We start from the raw sequence: 26,197 nt of genomic DNA, 5'->3' as shown, positions 1-26,197 counted from the left end.
GTCTATTGTTCTTGGTTGCCCACCAGAACTACACAGTAAAGCCCTATTGCTGAAAACACCACACACTTTTGTTGCAAAACCAAAAAGTCACATGCGAAACGACCTAGAAACTTCTTTCTCTCTGGCTAGTCCTGGAAGGTGCAACACAGGCTTTTGGGGGAGGAAAGTCACCAACAGCCTTGTCCAGCTGTACATTGTATGGGCTACAGTACCACAAAGCCAGGCAAGATGTACGCACAATAGTGGCATGAATGTTAGGGGAGTAACCATCCACTTACTGACTGGATTTGAAGTCTGCTCCACAGGATGGAACTCGTGTCTGATACAGTTAACCTGAACAAAAGCCCGTGCCTAGGGAACCTTTAAAGAACACACCACTGCTATTTTGCTAAATAAACATGTTGTCAAGCTACATATTTCTAAATGTTTCTGTTTATATCCATAATTTAATGCTGTTCTCAGCCTTAGTCAGAGATGGTCCTGTTGGCAGTGGTTAATGCAGAAGCTCATACTGAGTCAAAATGATGAGAATAAGTGACTGTTGAGTGATGAGCCCTGAGAGGGCATCTATGCCCCACCCCCCTCCAGGGATCAGGACACAGCAGAAAGGGGATAGAAAGAATATAAGAGCTGGACTGTGAGGAGAAATGCTATAAAATGCCATCTTCTGAATACGGCACAGCCATGCAAGTCATGAACTCACATCAACTGCAAGGGACCCTGGTTAACCCAGCATGTTACCAGAGAGAGAGGGAGGGAGGAGCGAGGGAGAGAGAGGATAGGGAAAATAGTGGAGTCGCTTGCTAGGAAGAAGGGGTCTGGTAGGAATGAGAGAGCCATAGTAGAGGTAACTGTGACCAGAACGCATGGTGAAGTTGTCGAAGACTAGTAAGGAAACAAGTCTTCTTTCCGAAGCCAATTCTCATGTCACGCCTCCACTCTATATAAACCTGGCAGAATTAGACAGTTCTATTCCCCATTCCTCCACAGTACACTTAAAATTTGAGGATAAGCCACTGTGTGTTTTCAATTTGTGTTACCACATCTAGATCCACATCTAGCCTACACAGTGACTAAAGAAATAAATAGGCAAATTAAACTCACTGCTGATTAATATGCATTAATTAATTAAATGAAAAACTCAGTGTTGATTCTGTTTGTGTTTTAAAGGAGGAAAAGAGGGTAGGTGTGTATATGTGTTTAGGTGAGTGGATGGGGCGTGTGTGTGTGTATGTGTGTGTGTGTGCATGTGTGTGTGTGCATGTGTGTGTGTGCATGTGTCTAAATGAGCATAGGTATGTTTGTATATATGTGGGTGTGTGTATGTGTATATGGGTGGAAGGGTGTGAAATGCTGAAGTCCAGAATGCACTTTCCAATCCATTTCGTGCTCGTGATCTCTGCCCCTTTCAGAAAACTTAAAATAGGCAGGTGATAGGTAAAATTTTATATCACAAGTCTAGGATACATACTATGGAAGAAAATCACAAATATATTTAAGCAAACAAGACAGACACAGAATAACACATCTATTCTATTCCATCTAAATGAACTGCGATGACTGCGAAAGCCTTCTGTGAAGGGTGACCTTTTTTTTTTTTTCTCATTGTTGAGCATCCCGTTGTTCAGAAGCAACAAGCATTGTTAAGCTCGGGGCCTGAACGTATTCCCTTGTGGCTGGGCACAGCCTCCAGCCACACTATCATGAGGGGAACAAGCATTATTCTCTGGTAAACCCTGCTATCAAACTATATTTGGAGACTGGGTATTAAATTCATTTCAACTTCAAGATTCTGTCAACCTGCAGTGAGCTTTTGGAGATGTGATCCTGTCGGGATCAAGGAGCATCTGTATAGATTTCTTTAAATAGCAGCAAGGACACCTGAAAGCTGCTGAATTCTTTAGTACAATCCAGAGGGATTCTTTAGTACAAATTTCTTTAGTGTAAGTTTAGTGCAATTTTCAGTGAGAATAGAAAATCTGCACTGGTACTAAAAACAAAACCCTTAATCCTCTAAGGTCACACCACAGACCTTGGACCTGTACAGTCTCAGTTCTAACTGGCCAGGAGCAGAGCCCTCAGAAAGCAGGTCAGTAAACACATGCTGTCTGCCCAAGGTCTGGGCATATTTACCTGGGAAAAGTAGAGTCAGGTGACAGCCCCATCCCTACGGCTGACTAAGTTAGGAAGTTCCCTGCTTTAGTAAGTGTTATATTGCTGTGATGAAACACCATCACCAAAAGGATGAGGAGGAAAGGAGTTATTTTTCTTACACCCCCCATAATCAGTGCACCATTGAAGGAAGTCAGGTCGAAAACACTACATTATCACCACGACATATCACTCACTACTGCCACTACCCCAACATCCCCATCAGTCCCATGACCCCAACACTCCACCCTACCCTCCACCCTCACTCTTGGGCAGAAACATGGAGGAGTGTGGCTCTGTCTGTCTTCCTGTAGAACCCAGGACCACTAACCCAGGGGTGGCCCCACACACAATGGGCTGGGGTATCCCACATCAATCACTGATTAAGAAAATGCTCTCCAGGCCTGCCTACAAACTGGCCTTATGAAGGCAATTTCATTGGCCTTACCTCCTCAGATGACTCTAGCTTGATGTCAAATTGACATAAAACTCGCCAATACTTCCTCTAAATTCTTAATTATTTCAATCGTAAAACGTCTTCTGTGCGTCCCCGGGGAAGGAACTCCGGGACAAGTGCTCTGCCACTGAGCTGCACCCTCTCCTCTTAAGACCCCGCATTTGTTAATAAAGTTCAAGGGTTATCTATTTATTTAGGTATTGGGACTACAAGGTGAGTGGCGTGAGTCTCAAAAGCTCTGTACCACCGAGCTTTTAATTCAAATGTAAAATACTTGTAAGCCAAAATGATTCCTGAATATTGTGATGTTCGAACAACAACAATAACAAAAACAAAAACAAAGATTCGACTTTAAATTTCAGGATATTTCTGGTTTAAGACGTTAATGTCAGATTCACCTCATTGGTACACATAGCCGAGGTCTGAGGCATGATGCATAAAGTTTCCCAAGGAGTGGCTGCCACCCAGCCTTCTACTCATTTCCAGTTGAAGAACTATTGTTTTCTTAACCACTGTATCCCCAGAGCCCAGCCCCAGGTCTGGCACAGTAAGCTTTCAACCAAATGTATGCTGTACAAGGGGTGGGGGAAGATGGTCAGGCTGTGGTAATTACCCAAAGTCTCCCACACTTCCTGGGCGGGCTGTCTGGAGAATACTCCAACAGGAAAATAACAGATGACTGCCTAGGGTGAGCCACCTAGGAGTAGTCCAGGAGTAGTCGAGCATTTGGCTTGGAGTTTGGTCTGATCAGAGGGGGCTTCCTTTTTTTCTTTTTTAGAACTGACATCACCCTCTTACTCAGAGGTGAATTGCCTTTGTGCATGCCACCTGTCTGGTCAGGCTTGCTCCTGAACTCTGCATAGGTAGACAATTGCAGACAGGAAGGGATTCTCCCTGGCCCCGGGTATCAGTGACGAATTTACCTAAGAGGCAGGGAAAACGACTGAGCCTTGGATTCAGGGCCAGTACTGGAGGGCTTCAGGGTAGCCAGAACGCTGGAGGCCTCCAGGCAAAGCCATATAAAAGTGGAGGCGGGAGGGGTGGAGTGTATTCCAGGCTGCTTGGCTCCTGCCTGGAGCAGCCCTGCGGCTCCCTTCAACCCTTATTGTATCTGCAACCTTCTCCTACTCGGAGTGAAAGCAAGACCTAGCAGGCTGGGCTGGACGTGCCCCCGCCTGCCCGCCCCGCTAGCCTGCTCCGCGACGCTGTGGCCCCGGGACGCGGACTGTGTTTGGGCGCTGGGCGGCGGGCTCCGGGAGCTCGCACTGGCTGTCGCGAGGTCCCCCGCAACGTCACTCGACCCACTGTACCCTTGTGCCGTCCCGCGAGACCCCTGCTCGCCCAAGGCGGCCTCTAAGGAAGCAGCTGTCCACGTGCGGGCTGCAGACAGGACGCCGGGGTCTCCATAGCAGGTGAGCGCTCTGGATCGCCAAACTGGAACCCGCACCGAGGAGACTTAGGACCCCTGTCTACTTTTCTGCAGCTCTATGCAGTTAAATGGTTGTTGGGTTGAAATAATTTTGTCTGGATCACCTTCTTGGGACCAAGAATCTGGCGGTGCACACCAACACTTCTGTTCAGCGCGGGCTGCTTTTCTTTAATGGGCAAAGGGCAGGTGGCTGGTCACCTAGCATACGCCAAGGACCCTGCGACATCCTCCAAAAACCGAGCGTCCGGGTTATCTTTCGGGCTTTCTTCCCTCTTTTTTTTATTTCCTCTCATTCTCTTTGAACCGGGGCGGAGCGACCTTCACCAGGGAAGGTAAATCCAAGGTGCCTTGTTGCCTCCTATTTTGGTCTCTGTGGGTGAGCTTGCACTGGCTGAAGTTTGCTCCACAAGTAACAACTTGTTGAGGATGAGAACCTCAGGCCAAAATGAAGGCGCGGAGAGATAGGAAAGGAATGTGGGGAAACCAGATCGGCTTCATTTTAGGAGAAATTTTCGTTGTAAGGGATCTGTCCGTTTTCTAAACAAATGGGTTAATCCCTCCAATCAGGAAAACTAAGGACCCTGTGTCCTTTGTTTTAAAATTGACCCTGAAGGCCCAGAAAATGAGCAAAATAAAGCATCTGTTTTAAAAATTAAAGTTATTTATTTATGTGCAAAACATTATTTGAAACTCAAAAAAGAAAAAAAAGCATTTTGGAGATTGCAAGGCCCTTCCATGTGGAGTTGGCCGTGAAGAGGTGCTTTTATTGTGTCTTCAGTGCCGATCTGTTTGTAGACATGATGGATGTTGCTAAAAGTTAGAATTCATTTATGTGTTAAGAGTTTTCTCTCCTGTTGTGGTAAAATCGCCAAGGACGTTTCTCTGGGTGATGGATAAGCTTAGAGTAAAAAGGGGTGGATTCCTGTTTGGGTTCCCCCACCGAGCTTAATGTGATTTGTAGTAAGTATCCTACCTTCCCTCAACCCCTGTTTCCTCGTTTTTTAAATGGGTGTTGGTGAGAGTGAAGGAGCTGATGGCGCAGAAATGCTACAGGCTGGTGAGGGGAGCAGGCTTTCCGACCAGATCAATCAGTAACCGCAAACGGTCGGTTGAGAGACCCATCATTGGGGCACTGCACCTTGGGATGCCTCTGGCTTTAAAGCACTCCTGAGCTCTTGAATTTGATTCAAACACCTTAAATCTGTCCTAACCACGTTCAGATGGGCTGTGGTCGATCTTTGGATTGGTAGTAGTGAATGTACCTGGTGTGTTTTTGAAACTCACTTAGGGCTTACTGATACACCCTCTGAGACGAACACCTGGCGAGACATTGTTGGTTTAATTATACATTGTTATGAAAGCAGTGCCCCTCACGCACCTTAGCGTTCCAGCTTCAGATGGCTCTGCTAGGTTGACTGAGTCCTGCATCTACTTATTCTCTTGCCTGTGGTGAGCCACAGAAGCTGGCTGGGTTCACAGTATGAGACTGGATGTCTCGGTTAAGAGTGTTGTCTTGGGAGTGTTAGTACTGTAGGTCCCTGGAGAGAGACCTTATGAAGCACCGGCTTCTTCTCAGAAGCTGTCCTGCATAAGAACATGAAAAGGAGATCTTACACTCATCTAAGCGACCTTATTTAACATCCTTTTAAAAGCCCAAATTAGCAACATCATTTGAGCCGACATCTCGAGCTTTCGATTCTGATGTTCCTAAAACCACCAGATCATAACAGTCTGGGTTATATTTGTTTTTGTTAGTCTTTTCCTTTTTGTACCTCCAGTTAGAAGAAAACTGTGGGTTTGAACTCCCTACCCTATCTTAAAGATTTAAATTTGGCCTGTCATGCATGCTGGGTTTGGGGTTTGGGGGTTTGTTTTTTGTTGTTGTTGTTGCTTTGTTTTGTTTATTTTGGGAGATTTGGGGGTTTTTTTTTGTTTTGGGGGGGTTGGTTTTGCTTTTTATCTTTTGCCAAAGATGTATCCAAAACCTTTGTGGAGCCAAGAGGGGTGGTACACACCTGCCATGCCAGCACTTGGGAGGCTGAGGCAAGACAATGCAAGGTGGAGGAGGCCTTAGAGTGACCGTGTCTCAAAAAAAAAAAACAAAACAAAACAAAAACAAAAAACCTTAATCAATGTAATTTATGCACCAATTATCATGTGCTTTAAAAGAGTGACTTCCTCTGGGTGGGGGCTATATAGCTCAGCGGTCAGATCATTTGACTAGAATGTACAAGGCTCTGGGTTAGACACCCAACGCTATAAAAATAAATCAGTAACTTAAGTAAATCAAACACACATACAGAACAATTATTGTCATGTGCCATGCCATCGTACACATTAAGGTAAGATAATGCAGTTATTTTGCTGAGATTTTATTTTAGGGTTCTCATACCAGAAGATACCAATATTAGCAGGAGGAATATAATAACACTGATCTATGAGAGATACTAAAAAGAGGGTTTCAATGGGAAATGGTTTTAGTGGAAAGCTTCTTATAATTGCGTTTACTGAAGCATTTTTGCATACAACAAAATGTGTTGAACTGTTACATTAAAATCTATACGTTTTATCACACAAAGTATATTTCAGTTACTATGGAAGTTACTTTAAGATCTCACGGGAGGTTGCCAAGGCTTATTGTGTTTTGTAAAAATAGAGAAAATCAAGAAAAACTAGTAGAAAATGAAAACCAAGACTGATACATTATAGTGACAAAATATATATATACCCCAGTAGAGAAAAGAAAATAACAGAACTTTAGATAGTTGGGGTTATTTTTATAAGTCTTTTTGTATATATAATTAGGACCCTAATTTAATATCTAGGTACCAGGAAACTTACAGAATTCTTTGAACAAAAAATCTAAAATAAAAATATAAAAATGAGGGGTTGGGGATTTAGCTCAGTGGTAGAGCGCTTGCCTAGCATGCGCAAGGCCCTGGGTTCGGTCCCCAGCTCCGGAAAAAAAAAATTTTTTTAAAAATATATATAAATGAAAATCAATGGCTCTTCTCTGAGGACTTGCTGACACCTTCTACTGTCCCCTGCCATTCTGATCTATGTTTGATTTTTGTCCCTGAAGACACCTGCCTGGACCACAATGTTATCATCTGGTGACTTTACATCTGCATCCTGGGAGCTTGTAGTCCGAGTTGACCATGCAAATGAAGAGCAGCAGACAGACATCACGCTGAGAGTGTCTGGGGACCTGCATATTGGGGGAGTGATGCTCAAGCTGGTGGAACAGATGAGTGAGTCATTTCTTCTCCATGATTATTCTGCATTTGAACCCTGCTGTGTTACCTCCCTATTCCATTACATTCCATGGCTGGCCCTAGATTTCCTGACAGCATGTTCCTCCTCCCCACCTCTAGTCTCTCCCAGGAAGAGAAAGAGGGAACCATGCAAGAGCTTTCAAGTGAATCCAGCCTCCTTTGTAAAAGCTCAAAATATGATGGCAAACTATACACACACAGACAGACAGACAGACACACACACACACACACACACATGTATGTATGTATGTATGTATGTATGTATGTATGTATAAAGGAGATATAATGCCATGCTCCCACAAGGTCAAGGTCCATCCCACCAGACAGCACAGTGATCTTAGGTGACCTGCCATTGACTACGGAGTCCATTCTTTGTAAACACTTGATAGTTTCATGCTTGCTGTCAATGTGTCATTTCATACTTGCCCACCAAGAAAGAGAAGTCTTCTTCTGGCCTTAGAGTTTAATGTCTTGTTTTCTGTTTCTTTGAGGCCCTGGATGCTGGCCTCTCATTTACCCTGAGACAAAGCTCTTTTCTAAGTGCATCTTGAGTGGAAGGCAACGTGCATGTGGGAAAGTGCTTTGTGAGGCTCAGGCTAGTGAATGAATGTCCACATTCACATGATCGTCTCCCAAATTGAGGAGGAACATCACCTGCACCCCCTCTCAAGCCCACACTTGCTACTCACTCCCCATTGCTGCTTCACTAAGGGCAACCACCACCCTGGCCTCTCACTTTCCTGTTTTTGACTTTCATATAAATGGGCTTATAAAAGATATACATTATATAGCTGCTTTCTTTGACTTAATTCTATGTTTGAAAGAAATCCATATTGTTGCATTTGTTTATCTAATTTTGTTGCTAAATAACATTCTATTGTATGAACCTACCACAATTTATCCACTTAACCCCTGATGAACATTTCAGTTATTCCATTTTCACTTCATATTGGTGGTAGAATATAATATCTCCTAATAAACATTTCTTTTGAGGATTAGATTAGTTCATTTATTTGTTGTTATAACAAAATACCTGAGGCTAGGTGACTGTGAAGAAAAGAGGGTTATTTTGGCACATGGTTCTGGCCAAAGGGCTAGGGACTACATCTGATGCTAGAAGACTGAAAGGCTCTCAAAACAGCATGAGGTATCATGTAGCAAGGGGTGAGTGTTTGAGGGTGAGGGGGCAGTGTGCATTCACATGTGTGTCTCTACCTGGGTTTTCCCGCTTTGTTGTAAAGGCAACAAATTCAACCAGAGGCTGCATTTTAGGGGTCATACCTAATCCTACTTACTTTCCAAAGGCTCCCCCTCCCAATACTGTGGTCAGATTAAATCTCTACCTTCTTCATCCCTAACAGTGGGGATCAACCCTCAACTCATAAAGCCTTGGGGGACCCTCAAGTCATATCCCAACCACAGCATATATATTCTATGCCACAGAGAACAATTACTGATCCATCATCTTCCAAAATAATTTGATGCTTCCACTAAGAGCATTGAGAGAAGGGTTTTCTAATTCAACAAGGGGCAGAGTTCCCTGAGAGAAAAATAACAAGTAAATTAAAATGTTGATGTCTCTCAAGGCCAGCCTGGTCTGCAGAGTGAGGTCCCAGACACCCAGGGTTACACTGCCACCCGAAAAAAAAAAAAAAGATTGAACTTACTTCACACTGACCAAAGGAAATCTCACCTTGATACTAACGCTGAAGGAAGGTCTGGGTGTGGAGGCACACGCAGTGGGGGAGAATGTGCAGCTCTGACGTCAGCACGAGTGCTCTGCACACCGCAAATATAAAACTGCTAGAGAGATGGGCATGCAGAGAAGAGTGACCTGTCAGCTTTCCGTGTTCTGTGTGGCAGGTGGGGACCATCACTGCTCCCTTACGATCCAACAGTACAAGAATTAATTTCTATAAGATACTGCGATTGATTAAGCAATCAAGATTGATGCATAGAGCACGTGGGGGTGTGGCTTAGCATTCATTACAACAAAAGTTTTGTTTTGTTTTGTTTTCATGATACTTAGGAGTAAATAAGAGTAGAGTTCAGACATCAATTGTCCCCCTGCCCCTCCTGGGAGACTTTGGAAGGAAGCTAAGAACTGTAGAGCCTTAAACCATAAAAAGAGATTATAAGCTAAAGGTTAGAACTTCACCCGCCATGAGTAGACTGGGGTGTCTGCAACCTGCGTGCTCGACTTCCTCTCATAAACTGTGTTCTCCATTTTTGCAGACATAGCCCAAGACTGGTCAGACTTTGCTCTGTGGTGGGAACAGAAGCGCTGCTGGCTTCTGAAAACGCACTGGACCCTGGACAAGTGTGGAGTCCAGGCCGACGCCAAGCTTCTCTTCACCCCTCAGCACAAGATGCTTCGTCTTCGGCTGCCCAACACCAGGACAGTGCGGCTTCGAGTCAGCTTTTCTGCTGTGGTGTTTAAGGCTGTAGCTGATATCTGCAAAGTACTGAGTGAGTTCCCTGCAGGGCCACTGTGCCCTTTAGACTCTTGGCAAAGGAAGACAGGAAAATTACTTGTGCTTTTCTACCTGCCTCAAGCCTTTGCTGGAGAACACTCCTTGACAAGGAAGTAAACTCCCATGCCCAGGGCAGAGCACTGCAGTCCTTCAAGTGGAATGAAAGGAAAGGAACGCCATTTGCATAAATCAGAGTCATTTCCACAAGCTTCCAATTAGTTGTTCAGATACATTTGTAAGTAGAAGTGGGCACGTTAAGTGGGTCACTCCAAACTCGTTTCTCCAAACTCCACTCAGATTTTTAAGACAAACGAAAGAGTTTTGTTAAATCTTTTATCGTGACAGACTGTGTGGTCTCTATCCTTGGCATTGCACACTTTAATGCCTTCCTTAGTACTGGGCTCCTGTAAATAATGACAAAGGTCATTTAAGAAGCTTAAACAGAAAAGCACTCTTTGGGAAGAGAGCTTTGTAAGCACAGTGCTTTATCAATCCCCAGAAACTGTGTTTAAAAAAGATGAACATGGTGGTATACTCTTGTTAGCAGTGAGGAGGCAGAGACAGAGGGACCCCTGGGATTCACTGGACAACTAGGCTGCCCTACTCGGCAAGGTCCAGGCCAGTGAAAGAACCCATCTCAATAAAACAAGGCAGATGGTTCCTGAGGAACGACACCCCAGGATGTCTTCTGGCCTCACACAGATGTGCACACAAGTGCACGTGTGCCTGAAAACATACAAACGTCCACATACATAATACACACACATACTTATGAATAGAAGAATTCATATTCATATGAATATATTATGAATAGAAACCTAATCTTTTTCTGTTTGGATTTTATGTAGCCAAGGCTTTCAGAGCCTCCTGCCTCAGCCTAAAATACACTAAGATTACCAGCCTGTGCCACCAGGCTTACCTGACGAACTGGTGTCTCATGGTATAATATCACAGAGACAATACTACTCCAACTATTTTTTTTCTTTATGATACACTACTTTTTTAAATGTGTGGGTGTCTTCTTTGGCACCAAGAATATTAAATATCACCCAGCATGCGAACACAAAATATTATGTCTCACTGAGTATTCCCTCTCCCCCCATTAAACTATAAGCTGCTTCATTCATTCATTCATTCATTCACCCACCCATTCATTCAACAAATGCTCCTTGAGCCCTACTGTGCATGGGTGGGTGCATGGGCCGGTACTGTGTTGAAGGTCACTGACATCTTGCCCTTTGAAACAGGCAGAGACGGATAGCTACAAATAGGCAAGGAAGAGTAGAGAGCACTAAAATGGGACAGGACGTAGAGCAAACGAAGGAAGAAGTTCACAGGTTGAGGAATATCCATGTTAGACATAAAGGGCTCTGATGGCCTGAAACAGGATGAGGACAGAAACACTAACTCCGCATATCCATGTCCGGCACGCACTGCCTGCCCCGTGGCTGTTTAGTGGACCATTCGATGCACGGAATATTCCACTGGGGAGTACAAGTTGCTAGAGTGTCCCTGGCATGTAGCAGGCAACTGTGAAGCCAGAGGACACGTTGTTGTTTTTGCGATTGGTAGTATTCTAGTGAGGGTGCCAACATCAAGTCAGAGACCAAGTGAAAAGGTCTTTTCCACACCCCCCCAAAGGGACCAGGTGACACATCACAGTTGAGGGCAAGCAGTTAGCTGCTCTCCTCTCTAACTGTGGCTTTGAAGACACATTGAGAGAGAGCTTTGCTTAGCATCTCTAATCACAGCTCTTACATCGATCACTGCTAGCTCAGATCGATCTAGGAGTATGGCGGTTTCCCCTAAAGAAGAGAAGAGGCACGAATCTGATCTTCAGCGGAGTTTTGCTTTGCTATTTTATGATTAATGCTAACACTACAATATTTAAGTTGTCAGGTGTGTATAAAATAGACATTTGGGATGTCCAAGGTGTGTTTGTCACCTGATGGTCAGAGACATCCTGACTGCTGGGGAGAGTCAGCTGCATTGCTCAGACCTCTGAGTACCAAGCAGTTTGTGAACTGACTGGATGAGAGGATCTAGGACAGCAGGTACGAGAACCCTTAAAGTAGCCACTTCCTTGGATTATAGCTGAAATGAAGGCTGCTCGGAGGATTATCATCAGCTCTGACTACAACTGCACAACCGGTTGGATGAGTCAAGGAAGGGCTATCACAGCTTGGTTTCTTCAAAAGTCAACTCTGAGATAAGGTCCTGATGCTAGGATATACTGTGTGGAAATAGGCCAGAGAGATTGTAGACATTCAGCTCCCAATAAGAGTGTCGCAGTGTGGGCAGCCAGGACCTCTGGGAGGTAGTATAGATAGATAGACTCTGGGCTGTTCCAGGACGGTGAAGATACCAATGAAGGAGCTACCACTGAAGACTCTGTGGGGAGCATGAATCTTTTCACATGGACTGTTGGAGGTGCGCAGTGCAGAACATGGCTAGCAGGCAGCACAGCCCTTGACAGACACCCAGATGCTCTCAAACTATTGGGAGTCAGGTTGGCACACATTGAATGATGGAGACTCAGAAGGCAAAAAGGAACAGGACACCTCTAAGGGATGGCAGGAAATGATGACCGTTGTATAGGGAATAAAAGGCTGCAAAGTCCACAAATCAAAAAGGATGTTGGGCGCTTTGTGGTTATTTACAAACCAGAGTGGGGGGAGGAAGGGAAAGAGGGAAAAATCAGTAGCCCGTGGATAACACTGAGTCACACAACACTGGATGGCAAGCCTGTGGTGAAAGCTTGATACCGTCCCCTGTGCTCTGCATGCATTTGAAATACTTTCATCATGAGTTGCACTAGTCTGAACCTCCTACCACTATTTGCTACCCTTATCCAACTTAGGGGGTGGGTCTTCGCTCCTTTCTGCTATTTCAAACCGGATGCAGTGGGTTCCATTTGCTGTCGAAATCTCCCCAGCCTGAAAGAGACCTGTCAAATTACACAGAACAGCCTTGAGTCTCAGAAGGAATTTTTTTTCTTTTTAGTTTTCTTGCGTTTTGTTTTTGTCAGGTGTTACTTTGTTTCATTTTAGATATCAGAAGACCAGAAGAACTCTCATTGTTAAAGCCTTCTGGTGACTATTGTAAAAAGAAAAAGAAGAAAGAAAAAAATAGTAAAGAGCCAGTGATTGAAGACATCCTGAACCTGGAAAGTTCTTCAACAAGCTCGGGTTCCCCAGGTAAGGGGCTGCTGTTTAACCTTCTGATGTATGACGGTAGATCCCAAAGGGAAACCAGTCTCTCTCTCTCTCTCTCTCTCTCTCTCTCTCTCTCTCTCTCTCTCTCTCTCTCTCTCTCTCTCTCTAGGACTCTTGAAGCAACAAAGGGAATCTATGTCTCCCCTTCTTCCTTTCTCTTGCCCCTCCCTCCCTCCACTTTTCTCTCCAAGCAAAGAAGGATCAACTTAATATCCCATTAAGTTTAATATCTCATTAAGTTAAAGAAGCTTTAAACTGGCCTGGAGAGGTGGCTCCGTGGTTAAGAGCACTGACTGCTCTTCCAGAGGTCCTGAGTTCAATTCCCAGCAACCACATGATGGCTCACAACCATCTGAAATGGAATCTGATGCCTCTTCTGGTGTGTCTGAAGACAGCTGCAGTGTATTCACAATAAATAAATAAATCTTTTTTTAAAAAAGAAGTTTTAAACTTAGACTCTTACAAAGGTATGCTTAGTAACTCATGGTTTTAATTGTGTATCATATGTTGTAACATGCTGGTATATACAGCCATGAATTGTGGATGAAAAAGTAAATTTTAGAAAGAAAGTAATTTGGATCATTTAAGTATATTTCTCTTTTTCTGGTTTGTCTTTGTGTGACTCTTTCTTAAGCAGTTTTCATTGGCTTGTACGGGGAAGGCAGGTAAGGATTCTGAGAATATATACCCTTTCATCCCATATCAAAACAACCTCACTAGCTTTCTTGTAATATGGAGGGCTGTCTTGTATAGTGTATTCCAATGCAAAGAATAAAAGGGGAATTTGAGCAGTGTTCAGAGTGAGAGTCAGGTTAGCATTTACTATGTTCTTAAAAGTAGCAAACACAGCCCTTTGCTGTCTGAGACATTTTGTATCGATGTTCTCAGTTCCCTAATGGCACCAGAAGACAAGAGAACTTTGAATGGTTAGAAAAGGCTTACTTGCCAACATTTATATGTGTTGATTTTGGGAAACTTTTTTACATGTCTGAGATCCCAGGACTGGAAGATCCAGGTAAGATCTTTACCTGTGTGTTCCTGGCATCCCTACCATCCTGACTCCTGGCACATTTAAATCAAAATTGTTTCAGTATAACTTTTTCTAAAGATTCCTAAGATAAATCACCTATCACCGTGTCTCTTTCCTTGCCTCATAGTAAGCCCTGGCTTGTACAGTAAGACCATGACACCCACATATGACCCCATCAACGGGACACCAGCCTTATCCACTATGACTTGGTTTGGTGACAGCCCTTTGACAGAGCAAAACTGCAGTGTTCTGGCCTTCAGCCAACCTCCTCCATCACCAGAGGTGCTCGCCGAAATGTTCCAGCCTCGATCTTTGGTTGACAAAGCCAAGATGAATGCAGGGTAAGGATAGGGCTCCATCTTCCTCCTGGTGTTCATGCATTAAGAAATGTCAAAGAGCTGGGGACTGTCTAATGTGGGGGTTTATTGGCATGAACGTTGTGCTTCTTAGCAAAAGTCAAAAGGCTAACTTTAACAGGAAAAAAAAAGATCAACTGAGATTGAAATGGTCTCAATAACTTTAAAGGGTGACAAAACTACTGTATTCAAATAACTTGATGTCTTCCTATCCATAACTATGCCTCTTGCTGTTGCCACTATGAAAAGAGTTTTGGGGGAATAGAAGGTAACTTATAAAAATGGTGCCCCCTATGAACCTCTTAGAGACATTAAAGGTGGTCAACCTGGCTTGTGCTGTATTTTAGAGAACACTGCTTCTCTCTATTTAAAAGTAAGCTACATGACTAGAAAGATGGCTCAGATGTTAAGAGCACTGACTGCTCCTCCAGAGGTCCTGAGTTCAGTTCCCAGCACCCACATGATGGCTCATAACCATCTGTAATGAGATCTGATGCCCTCTTTTGGCACACAGCTATACATGCAGATAGAGCACTCATACATAGAATAAATAAACTAAAATAGAATTAAGATGCAACATTATTCACATTTAAATGTTCAGTAGCCACGTCTGGCTGAAGGTTAATGCATTGCACAGCTCGTGTAATTTTTCCCATCTCTGCAAAAGGATCTATGAGGCATGTCCAACCCATGGCCCGTGGAATACACATGCACAAGATAGCCACAAATACAGCACAACACAAAATTACAAAGGTCCTTAAATTATGAGTTTTACATTTTATTTCGTTATGCTGTTGTGTAGTTCTCGATCATGAACTCTGTAGATGACAACGCTGTGCTGCTTGTCAAAAGACTGGACACTGGTTAAGCTAGACCTAGCGTTGGGTTGACCACAGTGGACCACAGGGCAGCAGTTAGAGACAGAGACTTACATGCTGGCTCCACCATGGAGCTCTACCCTTGCCTAGATCATAAAATTCACAGAGACTTGGTCACCTCATCTGCTACACCAAGGTAGTAACAGACGCGATGAGATGTGTCTATAATTCCAGCAGTCAGGAAGCAAGAGGATCACATGTTCAAAGCCAGCTTGGAGTACACATGAGATTCTGTCTCAAAAAAAAAAAAAAAGGAAGGAAAAAGGAGGGAAAGGGAGAGAGAGAAAAGAAAGAAAGAAAGAGAGAGAGAGAGAGAGAGAGGGAAAGGAAAAGAAGAGAAAAACACTAGATATCAACTCCCATAGCTCATTCACTTTCATGTGTCATTAAGAATATTTTTTAACTTAAGAACAGTAAGGTGAGGTGCAAATTATAAGCCCTTATGTGCTCATTGGTTTTGTTGACATTGTTTCCCATGCCCATGGATGTACGCAATATGTAACTCAGTGTGGTGGGTATGCATAGAAAGTGAGCTGGCTTTTAAACCCTAACCCCATGTTTCCTAGCTGGCTGGACTCCTCGAGGTCCCTTATGGAGCAAAGCATTCAAGAGGATGAGCAGCTGCTGTTGAGATTTAAATACTACACCTTCTTTGACTTGAATCCTAAAGTAAGAAATCGTCCTTTTGTTTCATTTGTTTTCCTTTTGTGATGTGCTGGAGGACACTTTTCCTAAGAGCAAGCCAGGACCACATGGTGGCCTACACAAGACACCCCACCACAGTGTAAAATGCCTTTAGTAGAAAGGGATCATCTAAGAAAAGAGCACCAGCAAATCTCTACCTGATGCTTATTTGGAAAGTTAATGAGAGTTGAGATGAGTCCTTCAGACTTCTGTCTCTTTACTGCTTACAAGAAAGCTGTTTGTAGAGCGAAGTGTCAGCTGCTACCTGGCCCATTACAGAAAATGTGAATGAAACAGTGTGGTCTCTGTGTGGCCAGGCAACCTCCCTGCATCAGCCCTGTGCAAGCTTGTGCCTCCTGCTCTTCCTCCTCCTCTTCTTCATTTCTCTCTGAGCATTTATGTGAGGAGCTTGTCCCTGCCTTTCTCTACACTTTTCACCCCTGCAGCAACACCTCTGCCCTCTTGGTTGATTTATAACTATCTTTCAACCACCGCCAGTCTCAGTTCCCTGCCTTCCCTACTGAATTTCTTCCAAAAATAAACGAACAACAACAAAAATGAACAAAACAAAATAAAACAGCTTACTGTATGGTGAGGTGGAAGGGGGTGCTTCTGAGGGCCCATACTGAGGCATCCCTTCCCCCTGAGGTACCAGCCATATGACAGACATAGTATGGAATAGAGTTTATTTAGGTCATGGGGAGGAGAGTTGAGGAGTTAGTAGAGTCAGAGAAAAGGAGAGAGAGAGACAGAGACAGAGACAGAGACAGAGACAGAGACAGACAGAGACAGAAGGAGAGAGAAGAGGAGAAGCCTTCTAGGAACATGTTGAGAAAGGGGAGAACGGAATAGGGAGAAAGAAGGGTCAGAGAGGGTAAGAGAGTAAGAGGGAGTGAGGGGGCAAACAGCCCCTTTTATGGTGAGTCAGGCATACCTGGCTCTTGCCAGGTAACTGTAGGGCGGATCCTAGAAGGAATGCTAACAATGTGTTCTTAATTGAATAAATAATAAAACCCCAGTAGTCATTGTAAGTCAAAAAGCAAAACAGTGTAGCTTCTGTGGAAAGCAATGCTGCAATATCTGTCAGAATTACAATGCTACTTTGACCTGCAAATCTATTCATAGTGTAGTGGTACTTATGTAACTTTATACATTACTACCATAGGTTATTACTGTGTAATTGGTTTTCAAAAACGATTGGAAACCACCTAAATGTCCATCAGTAGAGAATTGCTTTAGTATGTTATGACACACTTATACCTTACTGTTGTTAAAAAGAATGGGACAGCTCGTTTGGGTTTTATTTTGTTTTGTTTTTGTGAACACTTTTATTTTTTTTTAAAGATTTATTTATTTATTATATATATATAAGTACACTGTAGCTGTCTTCAGATACACCAGAAGAGGGCATCGGATCTCTTTACAGATGGTTGTGAGCCACCATGTGGTTGCTGGGAATTGAACTCATGACCTCTGAAAGAGCAGTCGGGTGCTCTTAACCGCTGAGCCATCTCTCCAGCCCTGTGAACACTTTTAAATATGTTTATAACATGTGAATTAGGGAAAGAAATTTTCTCTTCTAGCTCTGACAGTCCACACTGTCACGTTTTGTAAGCAATGAGAACATTGGAGGACCCCAGGATACTGACCTCCATCCCCAGCAGTCAGAAAACCTTGTGGTTAAACAGTAAACTTTCTTGAGAACATGGAAATGATGATACAGGTTTATTGCGCTGTGTGTTGTGGTTGGCCTGGGGGAAAAGCTGAGCTATGAGACAAACAGAAATAGGAATGGGTGTAACAGAGATGGCAGAATCCATCCGTGCCCTCCAAGGTGTGAGGTCCTAGCTTTAGTCAATCGGGAGACAGAAAACTAAAGGCTAAGCATTGACCGGGTAGCCTGTACACAGTGTCCTGGTTGTTACTATTGCTGGGATGAAGCACCATGTCCAAAGCAACTTGGGGGAGAAAGGGTCTATTTGGCTTATTCTTCCATATCACTGTTCATCCAAGGAAGTCGGTGCAGGAACTCACATAGAGGGACATAGAGGCAAGAGGTGACACTGAAGCCATGGGGGGGGGGGTGTTACTTGCTGGCTTGCTCCTCATGGCATGCTTGTACTTTCCTAGAGAACCCAGGACCACCAGTTCAGGTATGGAATCACCCATAACTGCCTGGGCCCTCTCCCATTAATCACTGGTTAAGAAAATGACCTCCAGACTTGCCTCCAGTCCAATAGAGACGTTCCTTCAGTGAGGCTCCCTCCTCTCTGGTGACTTTAGCTGGTGTCAAGTTGACATAAAACTATCCAACATATTCACTAAAGAAAGAGTTGTTCCTAATTAGTGGAGAAGAGATCAAAGTATTCTCAGAGATCGAAACCTACAGGATGCCTCAGACTGACCTACAGATTGGTGCCTCAACGCCTGCATGGGAAAACCAGCCTCTGGGAGGGAAACCTCAAAGCCAGGCAGGAGCAATAGAGAGGCTCTGAACAGCTCTAGGGACAGGGCTTGGCCAGCACTGAGCCCTTATTCTGGATCCTGTTGATTTCCTACTGTTAACTTGTAACTGGATAATTGTAGTTTAATATGTTTTACATGCCATTATTTTAATTTGGCTTGTGCAGCATGTCAAGATGTTCAGGTATGGGAACTTTTATTACACTTTTAAAATCTTTATTAACTACTCTGAAGAAAGCCTTGCTGAGCGGCCTGTCCCACCGAGTCTCTGAAGTATTAGTACCTAGATATACTAGGACTGAGGGGCTGACCAACATCGAGGTTGACAGCTTTTTGGTCAAATGTAAGTTTTGGCTGTTTTGACATCACTATTTAGATTTTGTCTATAATCTATTAAATGAAACAGGATTCGTGTGTGTGTGTGTGTGTGTGTGTGTGTGTGTGTGTGTGTGTGTGTGTGTGTGTTAATGGCTGCATGACTTTTAGCTTTGTTTGTTTTTTGAGAGGAGACTGGCTATGGTGCGCAGGCTGGTCTCTTAACTCCCATGCTCCTGCTTCGGGCTCCCTTATATCTGAGATGATAAGCATATGCCACAACACCTGGATGCATGTTTACTATACATGTGAATTTCTTTTAGTTGTAAAGTCTTGATTGAACAAAAATGCATGTACTCGTTCTCTGGAAGTCAGGGGTCATGGCACATGTCTGTAATTCCAGCATGTCGGCTTTCCTACTTACCATTATCAGGGCTATCCACTGGTCTGGGCTTGCTTCACAGTTACACATCCCCTATTGCCTCTATTCTTAACAGGTGTAAGATTAGTACAAAAGGGGGGGGGGGAGTCAGTGCTAACCAGCTCATGAAGAATCTATGAGGTCCTCTTGAGTATTTTCCATTACTCCTTCATGTTTTCTTTATGAATTTCTTCTAAGTATATAGTATAATGTATAGCTATTGTACAAAAACAAATCCAAGTGGGCCTGGAGAATTGGCTCAGTGATTAAAACTGCTTGCTGCACAACCCTGAGGACCTGAGTTTAGATCCTAGCACCCAAATAGCTAACTAGGTATGGTCTCACATGGGTCTGTAACTCCAGAACTGAGGTGGGCAGACACAGGGGTAACACTGAGGCTTTCTGGATGACAGTAAAGCTGAAAAACCATGAACTCTGTGTTCAGGGAGAAGCCATGCATCAAAGGGATAGACAGAGGGTGATGGAAGAGGATACTAACACAATTCTCTGGCCTACTTTCACATGCCTACATGAATACCTGCCCATACTGCACACAAACGCGCACACACACACACACACACACACACTCTCTCTCTCTCTCTCTCTCTCTCTCTCTCACACACACACACACACACACACACACACACACACACACAAAGGAGAGAGAGGGGGAGGGAGGGAGGGAGAGAGAGGGAGAGGGAGGGAGGGAGGGAGAGAGGGAGGGAAACGGAGAGACAGGGAGAGAGAGAGACTAGAAAATGATTTCCCAAAAACAGAACAAAACCTAACTAGAAACTATGATTTAATGAGAACAGAATCTTGGTCTTAAAAGCTGAAGAGACTGTAGTGGTGATGGTTGTACCTACTGTGACTGTACCTATGCCACTAAACTGTACATCTTATATGGTCAAGACAGGTTTTGTTAGACATATTCTACCACAATTGAGATTGTTTTCAATTCAAATGCAAAGAGAGGTTATTTAGAATAAAAAGTAGTGTTCAGCCTGAATGAATAAACTCTGTGAAGTCTCATATATGATGACATTAAAAAAGATCCTGCCATTTGCCACAACACAGATGGGTCTGGAGGACAAATGTGTGCCAGGGTCCAGCCCCAGTGGTTGTTCTTTCTTGTTTGGTTCTTCTTGAAGCAGCCAAGGGGGAAGAGCATCGATGTGGGTAAGATTTGGTCTTGCTAGATATTTATGGTTGCTATATAATAATAAAATACTTACCTGCCTTAAATCTAAGTCACTTTGCTGAGGTAGCTGACCTGCCTGTCTGAGTTCCTCTGAAGCCAGAAACTGTTCAGCACCTCCTCATAAAACAGCAGAGGATAGGTGAAAAGATTTATTGCTGGTGCTCCTTTTCTGGTGAATCTGCCAGAAGCCTCTCTGGATAAGCTGATTAACTCTTTGTGAACCAGAGAGAAAGGAGAGGAAAAGAATCAAGATGGTGTATACAGGCAAATATTTACAGACACGTATACATTTGAACATTCATACACCCACACTCTGACAGGCCCAACTGTCACAATCAACTCCACAAGTATTCATGCATGCTTACACATACACGTTTGGATGGATGGATGGATGGATGGATGGATGGATGGATGGATGGATGGATGGATGCATGGATGGATGGATGAGACAAAGATCCCCAAGTCAAACCATTCGACCAACAACTTTATTTCTTTTCTTTATTTCTTTATTTCTTTCATACCTACTTAGACAAAAAGTTCTTTAGAAAATTATCTCAGAGATAAAATGTTACATAGAATGGGAGTTACAGAAGGATGTTGATATTAAGTTCAAAGTAGAGTTTCATTATAATATACTCTTTAAAAGTTCAAAGCAACGGTTTTTTGCATGGTCTTGCCTTATCATAGTGCACACCTGTGACTTTATCCTTGAACCTAAATGTTTTCCCTTGAACACAAAATTATCCCACATCAATTTCTCTTTTTAGTGGGCTTATGAAAGCTTATTGTATTTCTTATTATGCAGCCTTTGCTTACTATTCTGAGGAGTGGGCAAATTCTATTCTTGACTCTAACTTTATTACATCTTTCTAGCAACTAAGACAATCTCTAAAAGCTTTCCTCCTAAAATTACTTTAATCAAATTAGGAATTCTACAGAATTATTCTCTATTTGTCTATACAGCATCACTATGAGAGAGTACATCTTCGTTGTTCTGCAGAGATCTCAAAAGGGTGGGCTAATACCTAGTAATGGTTATATATTTAATAATAACAGGAAAGTCATATTAATAGTAGGAATCTTTACTAAAATGAATTTCTTCTGGGCCTTGCCTATCGAAGCAAATTTCGCCTATCTGTTGTGAATTTTAATCCAAGGCAGACTCCTCTCAGGAAGATCATTTGCTGGCTGTCAGCCTCTCCTATGAGAGGCAGTACTGGTTGGGAAGACAGACAATAGGGAGATAAAGGTCAAAGAATAGAAAGTGGCAGGAAACAGATGAATAATTCTGGAGTGTTTATGTAGGACATGAGGACCATGGGCAGTAAACATGTATATATTGCAAATTTTTGTTAAATTATGTTTGATAAGTTAGCTTCTCTTTTCACACACAAATCCAAATTATAATCTATAGTATAGTATAGTCTATGGTATAGTTTCTTGTTGCAAACCCTAATATACACAAAAATATACACAGTAAACTCATTTCAAAAGAACAGAGAAAAAAGTCATCCTTTGCTAGGAACTTTTTTCCTAAAGGCAGCCACAATTTCACGGCTAACCATCCTTGCAAATTCTTCACATGAGTTTATTAGCCTATAGTTTACCAAATTTCCAAGGCCTTTTATTCCCAGTACAGATTGGAGTTTTTACATGCTTTGAGTTTGCGCTTTTTAATTATTGGAGCTTTCTTTCAAGTCATTATGTGGTTTAATTTGCTCTTTTATCAACGGAAACATAATCAAAGGAAAGCTGACCCATACACTGACAGATTGTAGGGGCCCAAATGTGGCAAACATTCTTACCAGAGTGTCTGGCGGGTGCCTGCATTTCTGTCTAGATACTCGTCAAAGTGCAAGAGGACATTGAGAGTTGTGTCTAGATAGCCTTCCTAATGACCGTGCCTGCAGAAAGTACCAGCTGCTCCTTGTCCAACAACATCAGATACCATCAATACCTAACAGGCCAGTCTGAAAGAGCAGGCACTCTGTCATCTTGTTTTAGTTAGAATTCTCTAAGTTGTGATAAGACTGGGCATCTTTTCCAGTGTTTAAATGGCCATCTTGTCTTCTCTGTGAGACACCTGATTATGTTTGTTCTGTATCCTTATGGATTGTCTGATTTTTACATTCATTCATTCATTCATGGGAATGGTTTGTATTCATGGATATTATCTTTTCTATTTATCGAAATACATTCTTTCAGTCTTTATCTTATAACCTTGAAAATGTATGTCTCATTGTAAATGCCTAATTTTATGTGTCAGGTCTACTTTATACATTATAACTTTTTAGGCATCTTGTCTTATGTAAAACCTCCTCCCCAGGTAGTGTGGTTCAATAGTAGAGCATGCAACTAGCATGTGCCAGGTTCTAGGTTCAATCCCAAAACCAAAAAGAGAGAGTAAAACAGGAAGAAGAGGGGAAGGAGGAAAGGTGAGAAAGGAAGAGAAACAGAACCAATGCAATAGCCACAGAGCAATGATTTTTATGTAACCACAAAATTATTCAACCATAACCATGCTGCTGTGGTTACTGTGTTTCATATCTGCTCTCTCTCTCTCTCTCTCTCTCTCTCTCTCTCTCTCTCTCTCTCTCCCCTCTCTCTCTTATAATTTTATTTTTCTTGGATATTTTATGTATTTACATTTCAAATGTTATCCCTTTCCACCCCTCTCCCATATTCCTTCTCCCCTCCCCCTGCTTCTATGGAGATGCTCCCACTCCCACCTCAACACCCTGGCATTCCCCTACATTGGGAAAACGAACCTTCACAGGACCAAAGGCTTTTCCTCCCACTGATACCTGACATGGCCATCGTCTGCTACATTTGCATCTGGAGTCATGGTCTTCTTGGATGGGTAGAATTTGAAGATCAGCTTCATCTTTACCTGCCTATTTTCTAGTGCCTATTTTTACTCTCAATAGAAACGTCATAGAGGAAAAACTGAGCTGGATTGACTTGGCTGTTTGAGGAAACTCTGCAAATATTTAGGGAAAGTTCCTTCTGACCTCAGAAGTCACAAGAGGTAGTGGGCAGGGGGAAGATAGCAGACTCCTTGCAGTTGTCTGAGCTAGACTTTAGAGTATGTGATTTCACAGAGATTGGCCTCAGTTATTCAAGAACTTCAGTAGAACTTCAGTGCTGTGGAATATAAATAGATACACAACACACACACACACACACACACACACATACCTTTTTCTTTCTTTTTTCTTTTTTATTGGATTTTTTTAAATTTACATTTCAAATGTTATTCCCTTTCCCAGCAGACATAAGCCCCCTATCCCCTACCCCTCCCCTTCTCCTATAAGGGTGTTTCCCTCCCATTTATCCCCCCTTCCCTCTTCCTCCCCCCAACATTCCCCAACACTGGCAGTCCAACCTTGGCAGGACCAAGGGCTTCCCCTTCCACTGGTGCCCAACAAGGCCATCCTCTGCTACATATGCAGCTGGAGCCCTGGGTCAGTCCATGTATAGTCTTTGAATAGTGGTTTAGTCCCTGGAAGCTCTCTAATTGGTTGGTATTGTTGTTCTTATGGGGTTGCAAACCTCTTCAGTTCTTTCAATCCTTTCTCTAATTCCTCCAGCGGGGTCCCATTCTCAGTTCAGTGGTTTGCTGCCAGCATTTGCCTTTGTATTTGACATGGTCAGGCTGTGTCTCTCAGGAAAGAGACATCTATATCCTGTTCCTGTCAGCATGCACTTCTTAGCTTCATCAATCTTATCTGGTTCTGGTGTATATATATGGGCCACATGTGGGGCAGGGTCCTTCAGTCTCTGCTCCAAATTTTACCTCCCTCTCCCCTCCTATGAATATTTTTGTTCCCCCTTTTAAGAAGGAGTGAAGGATCCACATTTTGGTCATCCATCTTCTTGAGCTTCATGTGGTCTGTGGTTTGCATCTTGGGTAATTTGAGTTTTTGGGCTAATTTCCACTTATCAGTGAGTGCATACGATGTGTGTTTTTCTGTGATTGAGTTACCTCACTCAGGATATTTTCTAGTTCATTGCATTTGCCTATGAATTTCATGAAGTCATTCTTTTCGATAGCTAAGTAGTACTCCATTGTGTAGATGTACCACATTTTCTATACCCATTCCTCTGTTGAAGGGCATCTGGGTTCTTTTCATCTTCTGGCTATTATTAATAAGGCTGCTATGAACATAGTGGAGCATGTGTCTTTGTTGTATGTTGAAGCGTCGTTTGGGTATATGCCAAGGAGAGGAATAGCTGGTTCCTCAGGTAGTGGAATGTCCAATTTTCAGAATGATTTCCAGAGTGGTTGTACCAGTCTGCAATCCCACCAACAATGGAGGAGTTTTCCTCTTTCTCCACATCCTCGCCAGCATCTGTTGTCACCTGAGTTTTTGATCATAGCCATTCTGACTGGTGTGAGGTGGAATCTCAGGGTTGTTTTAATTTGCATTTCCCTGATGACTAAGGATGTTGAGCATTTCTTTAGGTACTTCTCAGCCATTCAATAATCCTCTGCTGAGAATTCTTTGTTTAGCTCTGTACCCCATTTTAATAAGGTTATTTGGCTCTCTGGAGTCTAACTTCTTGAGTTCTTTGTATATTTTGGATATGACAGTGTCATTTTTGCAGTTTTATAGGTCCCATTTGTTGATTCTTGATCTTAAAGCATAAATCATTGATGTTTTGTTCAGGAAATTTTCCCTAGTGCCCATGTGATCAAGACTCTTCCTCACTTTTTCTTCTATTAGTTTGATGTGGAGGTCCTTGATCCACTTTGACTTAAGTTTTGTGCAGGGTGATGAAAATGGATCGATCTGCATTCTTCTACATGGTGACATCCAGTTGAACCAGCACCATTTGTTGAAAATGCTATCTTTTTTCCATTGGATGGTTTTAGCTTCTTTGTCAAAGATCAAGTGACCATAGGTGTGTAGGTTCATTTCTGGGTCTTCAATTCTATTATATTGATCTACCTGCCTGTCTCTGTACCAATACCATACAGTTTTTATGACTATTGCTCTGTAATACTGCTTGAAGTCAGGGATGGTGATTCCCCCAGAAGTTCTTTTATTATTGAGTTAGTTTTCGATATTCTGGGTTTTTTGTTATTCCATATGAATTTGCAAATTGCTCTTTCTAACTCTATGAAGAATTGAGTTGGAATTTTGATGGGGATCGCATTGAATCTGTAGAATGCTTTTAGCAAAATGGCCATTTTTACTATATTAATCCTGCCAATCCATGAGCCTGGGAGGTCTTTCCATCTTCTGAAATCTTCAATTTCTTTCTTCAGAGACTTGAAATTCTTGTCATACAGATCTTTCACTTGCTTAGTTAAAGTCAAACCGAGGTGTTTTATATTATTTGGGACTATTGTGAAGGGTGTCATTTCCCTAATTTCTTTCTCAGCCTATTTATCCTTTGAGTAGAGGGAGGCTACTGATTTGTTTGAGTTAATTTTATATCCAGTCACTCTTGCTGAAGTTGTTTATCAGGTTTAGGAGTTCTCTGGTGGAATTTTTGGGGTCACTTAAGTATACTATCATATCATCTGCAAATAGTGATGTTTTGACTTCTTTCTTTCCAATTTGTATACCTTTGGCCTCCTTTCATTGTCTGATTGCTCTGGCTAGGACTTCGAGTACTATGTTGAATAAGTAGGGAGAGAGTGGGCAGCCTTGTCTAGTCCCTGATTTTAGTGGGATTGCTTCAAGTTTCTCTCCATTTAGTTTAATGTTAGCTACTGGTTTGCTGTATATTGCTTTTACTATGTTTAGATATGGGCCTTGAATTCCTGATCTTTCCAGGACTTTTATCATGAAGGGGTGTTGAATATTGTCAAATGTTTTCTCAGTATCTAATGAAATGA

The 26,197-nt window shown here is 42.8% G+C and overlaps 1 protein-coding gene across 1 annotated transcript in view; it reads left to right on the top strand.

The window, feature by feature from the left end:
- The first annotated feature begins 3,459 nt into the window (after nt 1–3,459).
- The window catches only part of Fermt1 (FERM domain containing kindlin 1), a 41,986-nt gene continuing 19,248 nt past the window's right edge, over nt 3,460–26,197 (top strand). Inside the window, 6 exon segments of the mRNA NM_001106515.1 lie at nt 3,460–4,020; nt 7,120–7,288; nt 9,548–9,781; nt 12,837–12,983; nt 14,159–14,372; nt 15,832–15,934. Coding sequence (NP_001099985.1) covers nt 7,138–7,288; nt 9,548–9,781; nt 12,837–12,983; nt 14,159–14,372; nt 15,832–15,934 — 849 coding nt within the window. The 5' untranslated portion in view covers nt 3,460–4,020; nt 7,120–7,137.

The sequence above is a fragment of the Rattus norvegicus genome, chromosome 3 (genome assembly GCF_036323735.1).
Source record: "Rattus norvegicus strain BN/NHsdMcwi chromosome 3, GRCr8, whole genome shotgun sequence".
NCBI classification, from domain to species: Eukaryota; Metazoa; Chordata; class Mammalia; order Rodentia; family Muridae; genus Rattus; species Rattus norvegicus.
This window is presented reverse-complemented; position numbering and strand designations above follow the sequence as displayed.